Here is a 14,796-nt window from a genome sequence, read left to right as displayed (position 1 = left end):
CAGTTTTGATGACGTAACTGAAAACAATGACTCGGAGTGGCAGCACAACTCAGACTCCTAGATTCAACTAATTCAAAAAAAACCCTGAACTATGTACAGGAAAACTTCTTCAGCTCTACATTGAAGAGGGGAAAAAAACAAGGAAAGAAGAAAAGGTAGATAAGGGGAGGGAACTGACTGTCGACTCCTCTACCAAGAGAAAGAGCGTATCAGGTGAGTCAACGCTCATTCTCCTTAGAGGGAGGAGTCGACAGTCAGGATGGGACATGTCAAAGTTATTGTCCCGAGGGATGGGCAACTTTCACTACTTGTTGTAGGACCCTCCGCCCAAAGGCCGCCTGTGCTGAGGCAAACTTATCAATCTTATAGTGGCGGATAAAAGGAGTGAGAGAGGTCCAGGTAGCCGCCTTGCATAAATCCTCCAGGGGGCATTGAGTGGCCCAGGCCGCCGAGGAGGCCGCACTCCTAGTGGAGTGTGCGGTTATACCCAGAGGCCTCTGGACGCCCTCCACGTCATAGGCTTTGGCAATGGCCCCACGGATCCATCGACCAATGGTGGATGACGAAGCTTTGAGGCCGATCTTTTGAGGGGAGAAGAAAATAAACAGGGCCTCAGATTGTCTGATGGGCCGTGTTCTTTTCAAGTAAACATGAAGAGCTCTCCTCACGTCAAGCGTCTGCCATCTGCGTTCCGAAGGGTGAGAAGGTCGGGAGCAGAAGGTTGGTAGAATAATGTCCTGACTCCGGTGAAAAATCGAATTAATTTTGGGGAGAAAGGACGGGTCAAGGCGGAGGACTACCTTGTCTTGGTGAAAAAGGCATAGGTCCTCTCTGACAGATAATGCTGCTAACTCGGATATCCGTCTGGCCGTCGTGATGGCAATTAGGAAAGATATCTTGAAGGAGAGATATCGTAGAGAAGCCTCTTGTAGAGGCTCATAGGGGGGCTCTGTTAACGAATACAACACCTTTGGGAGGTCCCAAGTGGGGAAACGGTGGACCACAGGGGGGTGCGAGTTGGAAACGCCCCTGAGGAATCTGGACACCAAAGGAACATGAGCAAGGGCTATCCAGGTGCCACAAGCGATGATGGAAGAAAGAGCTGCAGTTTGCCACTTAATGGTATTCGGAGAGAGACCCTTATCTAGGCCGTGTTTTAGGAATTTAAGGACCTTAGAGAGGGGAATGCGAATTGGAGACAATCCTTGGGACTCACACCAGGAGCAAAAGGTTTTCCAGGTTGAGGAGTAAATACGCTCCGTGGAAGGTTTGCGAGCCTTATGAATATAATCAATGACATCGTTGTCAAAATCCTGACTCCTCAGGACGCTCCGCTCAAAAGCCAGGCGGTCAAGCGGCACCTGCCTGGGTCCGGGTGTAGGAGGGACCCCTGGGAGAGCAGTTGAGGATCCACTGGTATTTGCCATGGCTCCACCACCAACAACATTTTTAAGTCCGCAAATCAGGGTTGCCTGGGCCATAAGGGAGCTATCAAAATTACCTCCACTTGCTCCTCCAATATCTTGTGGATGACTTGGGGAAGGATAGGTAATGGAGGAAAGGCGTACAGTAGTCCCCTGGGCCAGGGACAGTGGAGGGCATCGTAGTTCTCCACCCCCTGGGACGGGAAGCGGGAGAAGAAGCGGGGAAGTTGGGTGTTGAGAGGGGAAGCAAACAGATCTATTAATGGTTTGCTGAACCTCATTGAGATTTGCTGAAAGACTCTCGGATCTAATTTCCACTCCGTTTGCTTTACTGTTGCCCGGCTGAGGGCATCTGCCTGTATGTTGTCTGTCCCCGATATGTGTTCCGATCGGAAAGAGGACAAGTGTCTCTCTGCCCAGAGGCCGATCTTCTTGGCCTCTAGCATCAGAGTCCTGGACCTGGCGCCCCCTTGACGGTTGATATGTGCCTTGGTGGCCATATTGTCGGTCCTGATGAGGACGTCCTGTCCGGCAATCAGGTGGCTGAAGCTCTTGAGGGCCAGGAAAACTGAGTGTAACTCCAGCCAGTTGATGGGGCAGGAAGACTGGCTTGCGTCCCAAAGGCCCTGGGCCTGCTGCTGGCCGCAATGAGCTCCCCATCCCGACAGACTGGCATCCGTGGTGATGGTTACGGTGGGGGAGGATCGGAACAGGGTGCCGTCCTCGATGGCTCCGGACTTCCACCACGTCAGGGATCTTTGGACCTGTGGAGGAAGATGGGTTCGTCTTGCCAAGTGGGCCTGTCCAAGCTTTTGGAAGGGAAGTAAAAACCACTGGAGATCTCGAGAGTGGAGTCTAGCCCAGGGAACAATGGAAAAACAGGAAACCATCTTCCCTAACAAGGAAGAAAGGGAGGAGAGGGTGGGGAAAGGGTCGCCCTGGATTAGGGATGCCAACCCCCTAATGCTACTTATCCGCTCAGGGGAGAGACTTACTAGGCCCACTGAGGAGTTGATAACTGTACCCAAATGAAGGATGGAGGTAGCAGGGGTGAGATTGCTTTTCTGAATATTAATAGAAAAACCGTGAGCCGTAAGGACCTCGACAGTGGTCTTCAAGTGGTCCTGAGCTAGGCTAAAGGACTTCGCTAGTACCAGGATGTCATCCAAATAGAATTGAAGTCAAATGGGTATAGATCTAAGATGGGCAGCTAAAACTGATAAAATCTTGGTGAAAACCCGGGGGGCTGAGGATAGGCCAAAAGGAAGGGCCCGGTACTGAAAATGCCTTCCAGCATAGGAGAAACGAAGGAACCTACGGTGTTCCTTAGCTATGAGGATATGTAAGTAGGCTTCAGTTAGGTCCAGAGAGGCCATGAAGTCTCCCTTCCTGATGCAGGCTAAGATAGTTTTAAGAGAGTGCATCTTAAACTTGTGATATTTTATATACAGGTTAAGGCGTTTCAAATCCAGAATAGGTCTCCAGCCCCCCCAAGGATTTGGGGACAAGGAAGAGGATAGAATAAAAACCTTGGCCCTGAAATTCAGGGGGAACGGGCTGAATGGCCTGAATGTCTAGCAGATGCTGTATGGCCTGGTCCATTAGAACACTCTTAGAGGGATCTTTGGGAATAGAACAGGCAATGAAGAAGGAGGGGGGAGGGGAAAGAAACTCCAAATGTAAACCCCTTGCCACTGTATTGAGAACCCAGGGGTCTGAGGAAATAGCAGACCAATGGGAGGCAAACTTAGCAAGGCGACCGCCGATGGGAACTGAAAGGGGATCAGGACGGAGGATATCACCACCTACCTCTTCGGCCCTGACGGCTTCCTGCAGATCCGCGAAAGGGACGCTTGGTTCCTCCGCCTCTAGAGTACTTGTCCTGGACATTGCGAGGTTTGTAGCTCTGTTGAGTTGAGCCTCTGTAGTAGGAGAAGGGTTGATCAGCCTGACGAAAAGGTCGACGATAGTAAGGAGATGGACGCTGAAAGGATTTCTTCTGACTCGAGGGTAGGATCTTCTTTTTGTCCTTAGAGTCGATGAGGAAGGGCTCCAGGACATCACCGAAAAGGTTCTTACCCTTGTATTCTGCTGTAGCAAAACGCCACTTGTGTTTAATATCCTCTTGCCACTTCTTGAGCCAGGTCATCCTCCTGGCCACTATTGAGGAGGCCATGGTTTTGGCTGCAAACCGTGATGTATATAGAGTAGTGTCTGCAAGTAGTTGACAGGTGGCAAACATCTTGTTCAGACTCTGTTGGGCTGAAATGTCAGAAACCGGAACCAGTTCCTGCAACTGTCTGATATAGATGAGCACGGTCCTGGCAAAAAAGGAAGAGGTTGTAGCTCCCTTGATAGCCCAAGCAGCGGATTGATGACTCTTCTGCAGGAGCTGATAAATTTTACGGTCTTCTCCCTTTAGAAGATCCTCCTCCTTTCCCGTTAGGTTCTCTGAAGAATGCAGGGCAAGAACTGAGAAGTCTATAGCAGGGGGTTCTAGGAAGGAGGCGAGCTCCGGAGCTACATTAAAAAATCTCTTCTCTAGATTAGAAGGAGCTGGACCTGCCGCCGGGTTTAGGCATTGTTTAGTAATGGTCTCTACGAAGAGGGGCGGTGCCGGTATTATGTCTTGCTCCTCCGTGTAAGGATTCCACAGGGTCTCCACCTGGGAAGCGGAAGGTTGGGTTTGAGTGGGTGGAGCTGTGAGCCCAGCAGTTGAACGAGCCTTCAACAAAATGGTAGGAAAAAGCTCTGCTGGGAATAAGGCTGCTGATATAGGTAAAGCTGGGGAAGCTTCTTCGTCCTCAGACAGACCGGCATGACCCCCCTCTGGAGGTTCCTTGTCAGAAGAATCCGACTCCTCAGCCGAGGAATCAGACCAAGAATCTTGGGTAGGTCTGAGGGTAGAGGCAGCAAGGGAAAGAGGGGCCACTGGGGGCGCAGGTACTGGTCTGGAAGGAATGGTAGTGGGTAAGGAGCCAAGCTTAAGTTCAATGCTGCGTTGAATTGCTGAATCAATCCACCTCTGAATAGCCGCTGCATCAAAGGTTGTTGAAGAGGAAGGGTGGATTTCTGGGGAAGGCGTCGCCTGAGGTATCTGTTGAGAGACCTCTGAGGAAGGGCCAGGTTGAACTGGAGGTACAATGAGAATCGTAGGAGAAAGAGGAACAGGGGGTCCAGAAGTGTCTGGGTTCAAATTTTGATTTGGCAAGCCAGCTGGACCCCAAATGTTAGCAGCCAGAGTTACAGCGGACCCAGAAGGGGTAATAGTAGCTGGGGCCTGATTAGGAATTCTGGGAGTAGGGGAAAGAACCCTGGCTGCTTTCTCATGGAGGCATTGTAGAGTACGATCCCTACGTCTTTCTACTTTCGAAGGTTGAGGAGTAGGGACCCTGTTCTCTGGGGTAGGAGAAATGACATCAGGGTCCTCCTGTAGAGGCCTGACAGATTTTTTGGTTCTTTTCCCTCCTGCTTTAGCCGGGTCTGCCATGGCAAGACAGCTAGAAAGAGGGAAAGGGGAATAAAAGGTAGAGGGAAATCTAGCAATAACAGGTCCCCTTGCAGGGGTCTGTGAGGGAAAAATAAAATAAAATAAAGGTGAATAAATAAAGATAATATGAGAAATTGTTGAAAATGTCTCTTGCAGGGAAAAAACTAAATAATTAAAAACAATCTAGCCCCTAATTCTGGAAAGAAAAGGATTCTTTATTCTATTAATTCCTCCTTTAAAAGCCTGGTCTGTAGCTTCCCAGATAATAGGGAAAGGACAGAGGCCGTTATAGGATTAAGCCAGAAGATGGCGCCAAAGACCTTGTTTTTTTTCTTATGGTTCTTTTCCCTCCTGAAGAAAAGAAAAGAAAAAAAATCTAGCCAAAACTCTTAAATAGGTCTCACTTATTCAAAAGGAACCGAAAAGCCCAGAAAAAAGATTTACAGGGGCTTAAAAGGCCTCTTAAAGGCTTCGCTGAGACACAGGAGAGCAATTAACGCCTCATAGCTGAGGCCTGGGAAATTGGTAAGCCGGCAATTTCTCCTGCGTCATCGGCCTTTTTCTTTTTCCTTTTTTCTCTCCCAAGTTTGCTGGAAAACCTGGTACGGAGTCAGAAATTCAAGGTAATATGAAAATAATCCACCGGAGCTGTAACCAGCCCCAGGGGAAAAGAGGTCACTGTGAGGTCTCGCACGTTCTAGCTAGGAGTAACGTTGGCAAAGGAGATCAGACTGTAACCAGCCAGGATCCCTCACCAGGCTTATGGCTTGCCTGCGAGTGGCTCCAAGGCAGCCCTAATGGCAGAAGGAGGCAAATGGAGCCAGGGGTGTGTGGAGGGCCTGGGGCCCTACCACCCAGCAGATAGAGCTGTACCAAGAGGTCACCGCACCCTACTGCTTCCTCAGGACCAATTTTAAACTGAATAAATTGGAATTACTAACCTAATGAAGATTATTTATAAGGAGTCACAGACAAAATAGGTTGTGCTGCCACAAGGTGTCTCTGTTAGAAGCGAGTCTGAAAAACTGGGTCTGTGGGCGGTTCCAGCCTTTTTATACTTCTATGACTCGGACACGCCTCTGACGAGCGAGTACAACCCATCCTGACTGTCGACTCCTCCCTCCAAGGAGAACGGTGGTGTTTGACGGAGCTGAGCTCCACAACGACCGTTCAGTTCCACAGGGATTATCAACTGCCTACTCAGCTAAACGTAATAAAGAAAAAAGGGGAAAACAGAAAACAGGCCTAAAAATTAAAAAGGAGGAATACAAACGTCAAGTCTTTGCTGATGATATGGCATTTATTGTTGAAGACCATTTAAAGTCCGCTCAAAATTTAATAAAAGAGATTAAAAAATTTGTGAAGGTTGCAGGCACTAAAAATTAATAAGTAGAAAACAAAAATAATAACTAAAAATATGACCCCTAACCAAAACTCCAGTTTAGAAGTTAAACTGGGTATTAAAACGGCCCAAAGAGTTAAATATTTAGGAATTACAATAACAGCAAGATGTAGCTCGCTAAAAAAAGACTACTACAATATTTTAATCTAGAAAATAAGTAGGTTCTTGGTCCAAACTGCAACTATCTCTGATGGGCGATGTAACAGTAATTAAAATGCACATCCTACTGAAACTTTTTCTTTTTCAGACTATTCCAATTAAACTAAATAAAACCTTTTTTGTCAACTTAAACAGAATAATCCACAAATTTATTTGGCTAAAAAGGAAAGCAAGAATTAAATTAAAATTAGCCACCCTGAGTCTTTCGCGATTGGACGGCATAGAAGTTGAATAAAATAAATAAAATTAATTAATTAATGCAAGACAATAAGATGAGGGGCAGACTGGGACTCCCAAATTGGGAAATTTATTACAAAGCGTCCTCTTTAAGTTGGTTGAGGGAATGGATTCTCCTCAGAGATAGAAGGATTCTAATCCTAAAAGGCTTCGACTTACAATCAGGTTGGCACATCTTTTTGCTGGGGGATGAAGATAAAAAATATGCCCACTTCAGACATCACTATATTAGAAAGATTCTTGGACAAAAATAAGAAACCACCACTACATACAGATGCCCAGATGTTTTGCCCCAACAGAAGCTGCAATTTACCCAAACACCCTAGACACAAGTAAAATCATAACATATGAACTACTTCTGGATGAAAAAGATCAATTAATTCCAAAAGAAATATTACAAGAAAGAAGAGCTTGGACTATCTACATTACTTACAAATTCAATCTAGATCTACCAAAGATAAAGTAAAATACGGTTTTCAAAGAACAAATACCCTCGATCCATGATGGCGAACCTATGGCACACGTGCCACAGGTGGCACGCAGAACCATATTGCAGGGCACGAGAGGCATTGCGCTATGTCAGCTCCAGCGTGCATGTGTGTGCTGCCAGCTGATTTTTGGCCTTCGGAAAGGCCGTTTCGCTCTCTGTCAAATGTTCCCCCTGAAGCAGAAGGGTCGCAAGAGTTTGACGAGAGCTGGCGCTGGTTTTCATCAAAGCTCTTGTGACCTTTCTGCCTCAGGGAGAATGTGCGGCTACCCCTTCAGCAGGGGGAACAGCGTCTTACTTGGAGTTTAACAACTCTATGTGTCTGTCAGCTGTTATCTTTAGAGGGGAAAAAAGCTTGCAAACTACAGCAACTCTTCTCGCGAGGGAACTTCTTGCAACAAGAAGACTTTACAAGCTGTTTTTCTCTAAAGAGAGCAGCGGACAGAACTGTATATGAAAACACAAAAGAAGAAGACATTATTCAAATACTCACTCTAGTGAAGGGCTACCAAAATTTTACGACCACATTGTGGGAGTGGCTTATGCAGGACGCCCTGCATTTTCTTTCAACATCTTTCACTGCAAATTGGGTGTTCTGGGGTGGAGCTCCATTTTCGCTACCCCACTGTGTACCCCCCAATCAGGCAGTCACCCACCCCTGACTTGCTCCATAAATCCACTGAAAATGATAAGCGAAGATAGGTAAATTCTGCAAAATAACAGTTCAAAACATTTGGACTGAACTATATAATCTTGATGTTAAAACTAGGCTTAGTACATTTAAACAGGAAAATAGTAAATAGTAGAATAATACTTACAGTAAACTACAAAGAGGCTGTGCATTATGTTAGTCAACAGAAAGGTTGACACTCTTTAAACTGTATATATGTATATAATTTTGTTTTTTTACCTATGGTTTTTTGCCATTATGCAATTTGTACTAAGTAAAATTTAGTGTCTATGTGTTCTTTTTCCTTTTTTCTCTTTGCCTTTTTCTGTACATATTCTCAATAAAGATGATTTTTTAAAAAGGAAAATGATAGACTAAATGAGCTTTAAACATATAAATGGGTCATTCTTTGTCAAGTGGACCAGATGAAATTGAAGCCGTACAGTGGTACCTCAAGATACGAACCCCTCGTCTTACGAACAACTCGTGATACGAACCCGGGGTTCAGAAAAATTTTGCCTCTTCTTACGAATTTTTTTCGAGTTACGAACCGGCGTTCGGAGACTGCTGGGAAGCCCCGCGGCTGTTTTAAAAGGTGACAGCCGGGCGGCGGGGCTTCCCAGAAGCCTCCCGAACGCCGGTTCGTAACTCGAACAAAGTTCGTAAGAAGAGGCAAAATTTTGCTGAACCCCGGGTTCGGTTCGGGAGGTTGCTGGGAAGCCCCCCAGGCCGGCTGCGACCTTTTAAAACAGCCGCGCCGCTTCCCAGCTGTCTCCCGAAGCTGAACGCGGAAATTCGGCTTTAGCGTTCGGCTTCAGGAGACAGCTGGGAAGCGGCGCGGGTGTTTTAAAAGGTCGCAGCCGGCCTGGGGGGCTTGCCAGCACCCCCGAACCCTGAACCCGGGTTCGGGGGGCTGCTGGGAAGCCCCCCAGGCCGGCTGTCACCTTTTAAAACACCCGCGCGGCTTCCCAGCAGTCGCCAAAAGCCGTTTTTTTGCGGGGGTTTTTTTGGTTGCACGGATTAATTGACTTTACATTGTTTCCTATGAGAAACAATGTTTCATCTTACGAACCTTTCGTCTTATGAACCTCCTCCTTGCACCAATTAAGTTCATATCATGAGGTATTACTGTATTTGAAAAGAAACTATCACAAAAGCAACATATATGATAGGAAAAAAGCATGCCCTTTCTAATGAAGATGATTGAAGGTGATGAAAGAGCTCTTTTTTTTCCTCACCTTCAATCATCTTCATTTTTATTTCATTAGAAAGAGTACATTTTTTCCCTATCACATATGTTGTTTTTGTGATGGTTTCTTTTCAAATAAGGCTGCAAAAATCAGTCAAATGGACACTTGGTCCACTTGACAAAGAATGACCCATATATAAATGAAAGAAGCACAGTATTAAGACCTGACTCTGTCAATGAATGTTAATACCAGCTCTGTTGACTGCCACAGGGATCCAAGAGTGGAACATAACCTCAGGGGTGATGGTGAATTGAATGCAAAGTTAATAGACAATTAACTTTGTCTATTTTCTTGGAGGTTTAGGGGATTTATAGCTTTTTTACTTGTAAATCACTGAGAGTCACTTAAATAGTGATGGGCAATTCATAAATTTGATAATATTCAGTACTTACCTGCTAGTGCCCACTCCCCAGAGCTGTGAGAATGACCACTGTAGTATAATATATAAGTATCATGCCTAGGTCCATCTGATGTCCGAAGTTCAAGAAATGACTTTAGTTTAGAATGTAATGTGTCAAATGAAAGTCCGCTTGTGGAATAATCACAGCCATAGGTCTCAATCATATGATATGCAAAAAACCTTTGGATAGCGTTAAGCATGCCTGTTGACCTCAAATTTAGCTTTTGCACATGCTCAGGTGGAAGCAATGTTGGTTGCCCATCAGGACTGAAGGAAATAGAAGAAAAATTGAAAACACTGTAATGAATGTTCAGTTACAAATGGCTTAAATTAGCAGCCTAAATCATGGAAATGTTCTGTGTCTCATTGATATCACATGCAACGGACATAGTTTTTAAGATAGTCCTATTTCTCAACGATACGTTAACTATGAATATCTATTTGCTTTCTGGTACTGTGTTTCCCCAAAAATAAAACCAGGTCTTTTTTTTTTTTTGGCCCCAAAATGAGCAGTAGGTATTATTTTCAGGTGATGTCTTATCCGCTTATTTTAGGACCACCGCAGCCACACCTCCCACACTACCTATTGCATTGCTGCCTGACTTCTGTAGCTGCTTGTGGCTGCACGGCTCAAAACACCAGTGCTGCCAATCGCGGAAGGACACTGTGCAGCTCAGAGGTGAGTTCCTCCCAGTTTGGACTGGTTCACCTGAACCGGTAGCAACCTGCTGGTGACATCACAATTATGTCACAGAAATGGTTTGGACCATGCTAGTCCATGGGCACTGCCATCTTTCTTTAAAAATATTTTTGCTTTTTAAAAAAGATTGTTTTTTTTAAAAAAAAATCCAGGGTTTTTTTCTTCTGCACATGCAGAGAAGCCGAGTTTCTGGCACTGTGCATGTGGCTGCCATTTGTTTTCGGCTTTTGGGGGGGGGGGGGTTCTTGGATTTTTTGCCCTTGCACATGTGTGCCATGCGGCAGCCCATGTAGTGCGATCACACAGCATGGGAGGAAGTGAATGGACAGCGAGGTAAGTTAAAACCCACCCTGGCACAACTCACAGTGCTGGTGCTGCCGCTCACGGCAGGAAGCCAGATGGCTCATCACACTGGTGCCACCACTTGTGACAGGACATTGTGTGGCTTTCTGTGCCATGCCAGCACTCTTGGCAAGACGCTACATGGTTCATCGTATTGGTGGTGGCAGGACACCACGTGGCTCATCGTGCCGGAGGCACCACTCATAACAGGACATCCTGAGGCTCATCACATCGGTGCTACTGCTCGCAGCAGGATGTTGTGTGGTGTGTTGTGCCATTGCGTATATGAGTAGCGGCACCAGCATGATGAGTCTTGCAGCATTCCGCCACGGGAGGTGCCACCAGCACAAGCCACAATTGAGATGCTGCAATTGGCGCCGATGCAATGAGCCATGCAGCATCCTGCCGCGAGTGGTGATAAGAGCACGATGAACCACACAGCATCCTATCACAAGTGGCAGCACTGGCATAATGAGCCACATGATGTCCTCCCCCCATCAGTGGCACTGGTGCTATGAGCCTCATGGCATCTGGCCACAAGTGGCCACAGAAGTTAGGCAATGGCATGACAAGTGTTGGGGTATGGCAGGTGTGGCTGTGGTGTCCTAAGGTAAGCGGGCGCGGAGCATGTGGGGCAGCTCCATCTACCCCACCCTAGTTTGCACCTCACCCGACCTCATACAACCAGATGGTGGCGGGGCTTAACTAGGGCTTATTTTGGGGTTAGGGCTTATATCAGGCACAGGCATGAAAATCGGGCTATGGCTTGTTTTTGGACCAGGCCATGTTTTCAGAGAAACACAGTATTTATAAAGAGGCAGACTTAAAGTGAAAATGCAAACAGGAATAGTTTTGCTCAAACATTAATAGCCATTTCAAGAAAACCTAGCTGTAATCAGTAGACATACATTGGCACCAATTATTCTATGATCCATAAGCATGCTCTATCAGTTTTAATTTTAGCTGACAGATTATTCAAGGAATTATTAGAATCTTTTCTGCATATTTAGTCTCATTCATTACTTATCTCCCAAAAAGATGAGATGACACATAAAACACCGATAGACAGTTACAAACTTCCAAATCCAAAACTATTGTAGAAAGTATGTAAACAGCCAAATCAGTGTGAACAGAAGAGTTTTTCCAAGGAAATAAATAATAGTGATAGACCTTCATTTGGAATGCTGTTTATTTTATTAAAAAAATATGACTTGAACATTTTGTTAGGAATGATTCCATTCAGAACAAAAAGCAATTAGTATTTCCACTATTTTCTTTCTTAAAGTTTAAAGTGCTCACTATGTCAGTTTTAATAACAAATCAACTCATTCACATTATTCCTTAAACTTCTCAGATTGTTATGTAAAGGAGAAAAATCTAGTAGATAAATTAGCATAATTATATTATTGCAATACTGTATATTAAATAACACGTATTTGCATTAACACTTACCTACAAAAATTGGTAGGGATCACAACTGCATAGCCAACACATGTGCCGCCCAAACAATTTCCTAATTCATGAAATAACCCATGAGCCATAGATTCAAGGGGCAAGACAATCAAAAAAACACTCATGAAGATTCCATTGGATTTCTACAACAAATGAATTTGTTGTAAGAATTGAATGCATACAATTAGAGTTTTATCAGTTTGCAAATGAGAAAGGAAATACATAACAATTAAAATCAGAATATTTTAAACATGATTCAAATGCAATGCTAATTCTTGATTTGGTCCTAACCTCCTCACCTCCCAAAAGATTCAATGGTATGCACTACAATTTTTACAAAATATAGCTGAAAAGGCTTATTAAGTATGTGCATAAAATCAGCCAAGTATTTACAGTAGAAATACAGTAGAATTTTGCATTTCTGATTTTTAAAAGTATTAATATTTGTATATAAACATGCATTTTCATGAAATAATAAATAAACATTTATATAAAAAAATGTAAATATTTGGCTGAGTCAGTGCAAATGTTTAATTAATTCCCTCAACACTGTCAGACTTTTTACTAAATCTGCACTTCTATTTCTACTAGTTTTTCTCATCATTCCTATCATCCTTTTCCTCCCACTTAGGACTGTATGACTGTAATTTGCTGCTTGTATCCTAAGATTTTTATTAATACTGATTGTTTCTTCATTGCTTATTTGACCATGACAATCTTTAAGTGTTGCACCACATGATTCTTGACAAATGTATCTTTTTCTTTTATGTACGCTGAGAGCATCTGCACCAAACAAATTCCTTGTGTGTCCAATCACACTTGGCCAATAAAATTCTATTCTATTCTATTCTTAATGAACAATACGACTGCAGTGGAAAGAAGCATACACTCTTTTTTCCCGTCACCCAGTTAACTTACACTTGTCCTGTTTATTGGCGGCTTACGAGGCAGCTGCAATACATCTATGTAACAATTCTCCCTAGCTGAAAACTATTGATGCCAGCTTCACCTGTCTTAGTCTTTACAAATGTAATGAAGTAATGCTAAAAATAAGGAAATTAATAGAAACCATTGTTAAATGGTTTTAATTATGATTCTGTGGCTAGAAACAAATTGAAGGGGACGAGCGAGGTTGATGAAAAGAATACAGAGAAACCTAAGGAGCTACAACCTACAACTACTTCACTACAAAAACATTTGGACTACCCACCTCGACCAAGGAAAATCCATTGATGCAATTTATATAGACTTTTGCAAAGCCTTCGACTCAGTGGTCCATGACAAACTACTCCTAAAACTCAAATCTTATGGCATCTCAGGACTCCTCCACAACTGGATTACTGCATTCCTGTCAAACAGGCAACAAATTGTCAAAATTGGTAGCGCCATCTCCACCCCCGTCCCTGTCATAAGTGGCGTTCCCCAGGGAAGCGTACTAGGTCCTACTCTCTTCATTCTCTACATCAATGACCTCTGTGACCATATCGAAAGCAACTGTGTTCTTTTTGCCGACGATGTGAAACTTTTCAACACCACTGACAACACACTCACTCTCCAAAAAGACCTGGACTTTGTTTCAGACTGGTCTAACACCGGGCAACTTCAAATATCAATCAACAAATGCTCTACACTCCACATTGGCAAAAAGAATCCAAACCGCACATACGAACTGAATAAACAATCTCTCACTGCCAACCCACACTCAGTAAAAGACCTTGGAATACTAATATCGAATGACCTAAGTGCTAAAGCCCACTGCAATAATATCGCCAAAAAAGCTTCTAGAGTTGTTAACCTGATCCTACGCAGCTTCTGCTCAGGCAATCTCACACTACTCACAAGAGCCTACAAAACTTTTGCCAGACCCATCCTAGACTACTGCTCATCTGTCTGGAACCCATACCACATCTCAGACATCAACACCCTTGAAAATGTCCAAAGATATTTCACCAGAAGAGCCCTTCACTCCTCCTCTCGTAACAGAATATCCTACGAAAATAGACTAACAATCCTGGGCCTAGAAAGCCTAGAACTACGGCGCCTAAAACACGATTTGAGTATTGCCCACAAGATCGTATGCTGCAACGTCCTACCAGTCAATGACTACTTCAGCTTCAACCGCAACAACACAAGAGCACGCAACAGATTCAAACTTAATACGAACCGCTCCAAACTTGACTGTAAAAAATATGATTTCAACAATCGAGTTATCGAAGCGTGGAACTTATTGCCGGACTCAATTGTGTCAACCCCTAACCCCCAACATTTCTCCCTTAGACTCTCCACGATTGACCTCTCCAGGTTCCTAAGAGGCCAGTAAGGGGTGTACATAAGTGCACTGGTGTGCCTTTCGTCCCCTGTCCAATTGTCTTTCCTTTCTCTCACTTATCATATATATTTTCTTTCTTTCATATATCCTCTGCTCTAAGTTCACTTTACCCTTATATATATTACTACATGTCTATTTTTCTTCCTATGTATTTGTGTATTGGACAAATGAATAAATAAAGAAATAAATAAAAAATTAAACAAAAATTAACTATCAAACTTGCTCTAACAGCAACTTGGCTTACAGATCTTCTATCTTTCAAGGAGAAACTAAAATTGGTATAACTTCAATCAATCATCCCATTAGACAAACAGCTGATAAAACTAAAAGATATTGCCTGTCTTCCTAGAAGGAAATAAGAATGGTAAGAGAAGAGAGGTGACATTTACAGAAGGTCTGTAAAAACAAAGGGAAAATAAATAAAAATCACTTACTTTTAAAAAAGAAGAGAAAC

At 44.0% G+C, this 14,796-nt stretch overlaps 1 protein-coding gene across 1 annotated transcript in view; it reads right to left on the bottom strand.

Moving 5' to 3' along the window:
• TMEM168 (transmembrane protein 168) overlaps positions 1–14,796 on the bottom strand; it is a 79,387-nt gene that overhangs the window by 59,246 nt on the left and 5,345 nt on the right. The window contains exons 3-4 of the mRNA XM_070755495.1: positions 12,014–12,156; positions 9,512–9,786 (exon numbers count right to left, since the gene is read on the bottom strand). Coding sequence (XP_070611596.1) covers positions 9,512–9,786; positions 12,014–12,156 — 418 coding nt within the window. The remainder of the gene's footprint in view (positions 1–9,511; positions 9,787–12,013; positions 12,157–14,796) is intronic.

The sequence above is a fragment of the Erythrolamprus reginae genome, chromosome 6 (genome assembly GCF_031021105.1).
Source record: "Erythrolamprus reginae isolate rEryReg1 chromosome 6, rEryReg1.hap1, whole genome shotgun sequence".
In the NCBI taxonomy this organism is placed as follows: domain Eukaryota; kingdom Metazoa; phylum Chordata; class Lepidosauria; order Squamata; family Dipsadidae; genus Erythrolamprus; species Erythrolamprus reginae.
This window is presented reverse-complemented; position numbering and strand designations above follow the sequence as displayed.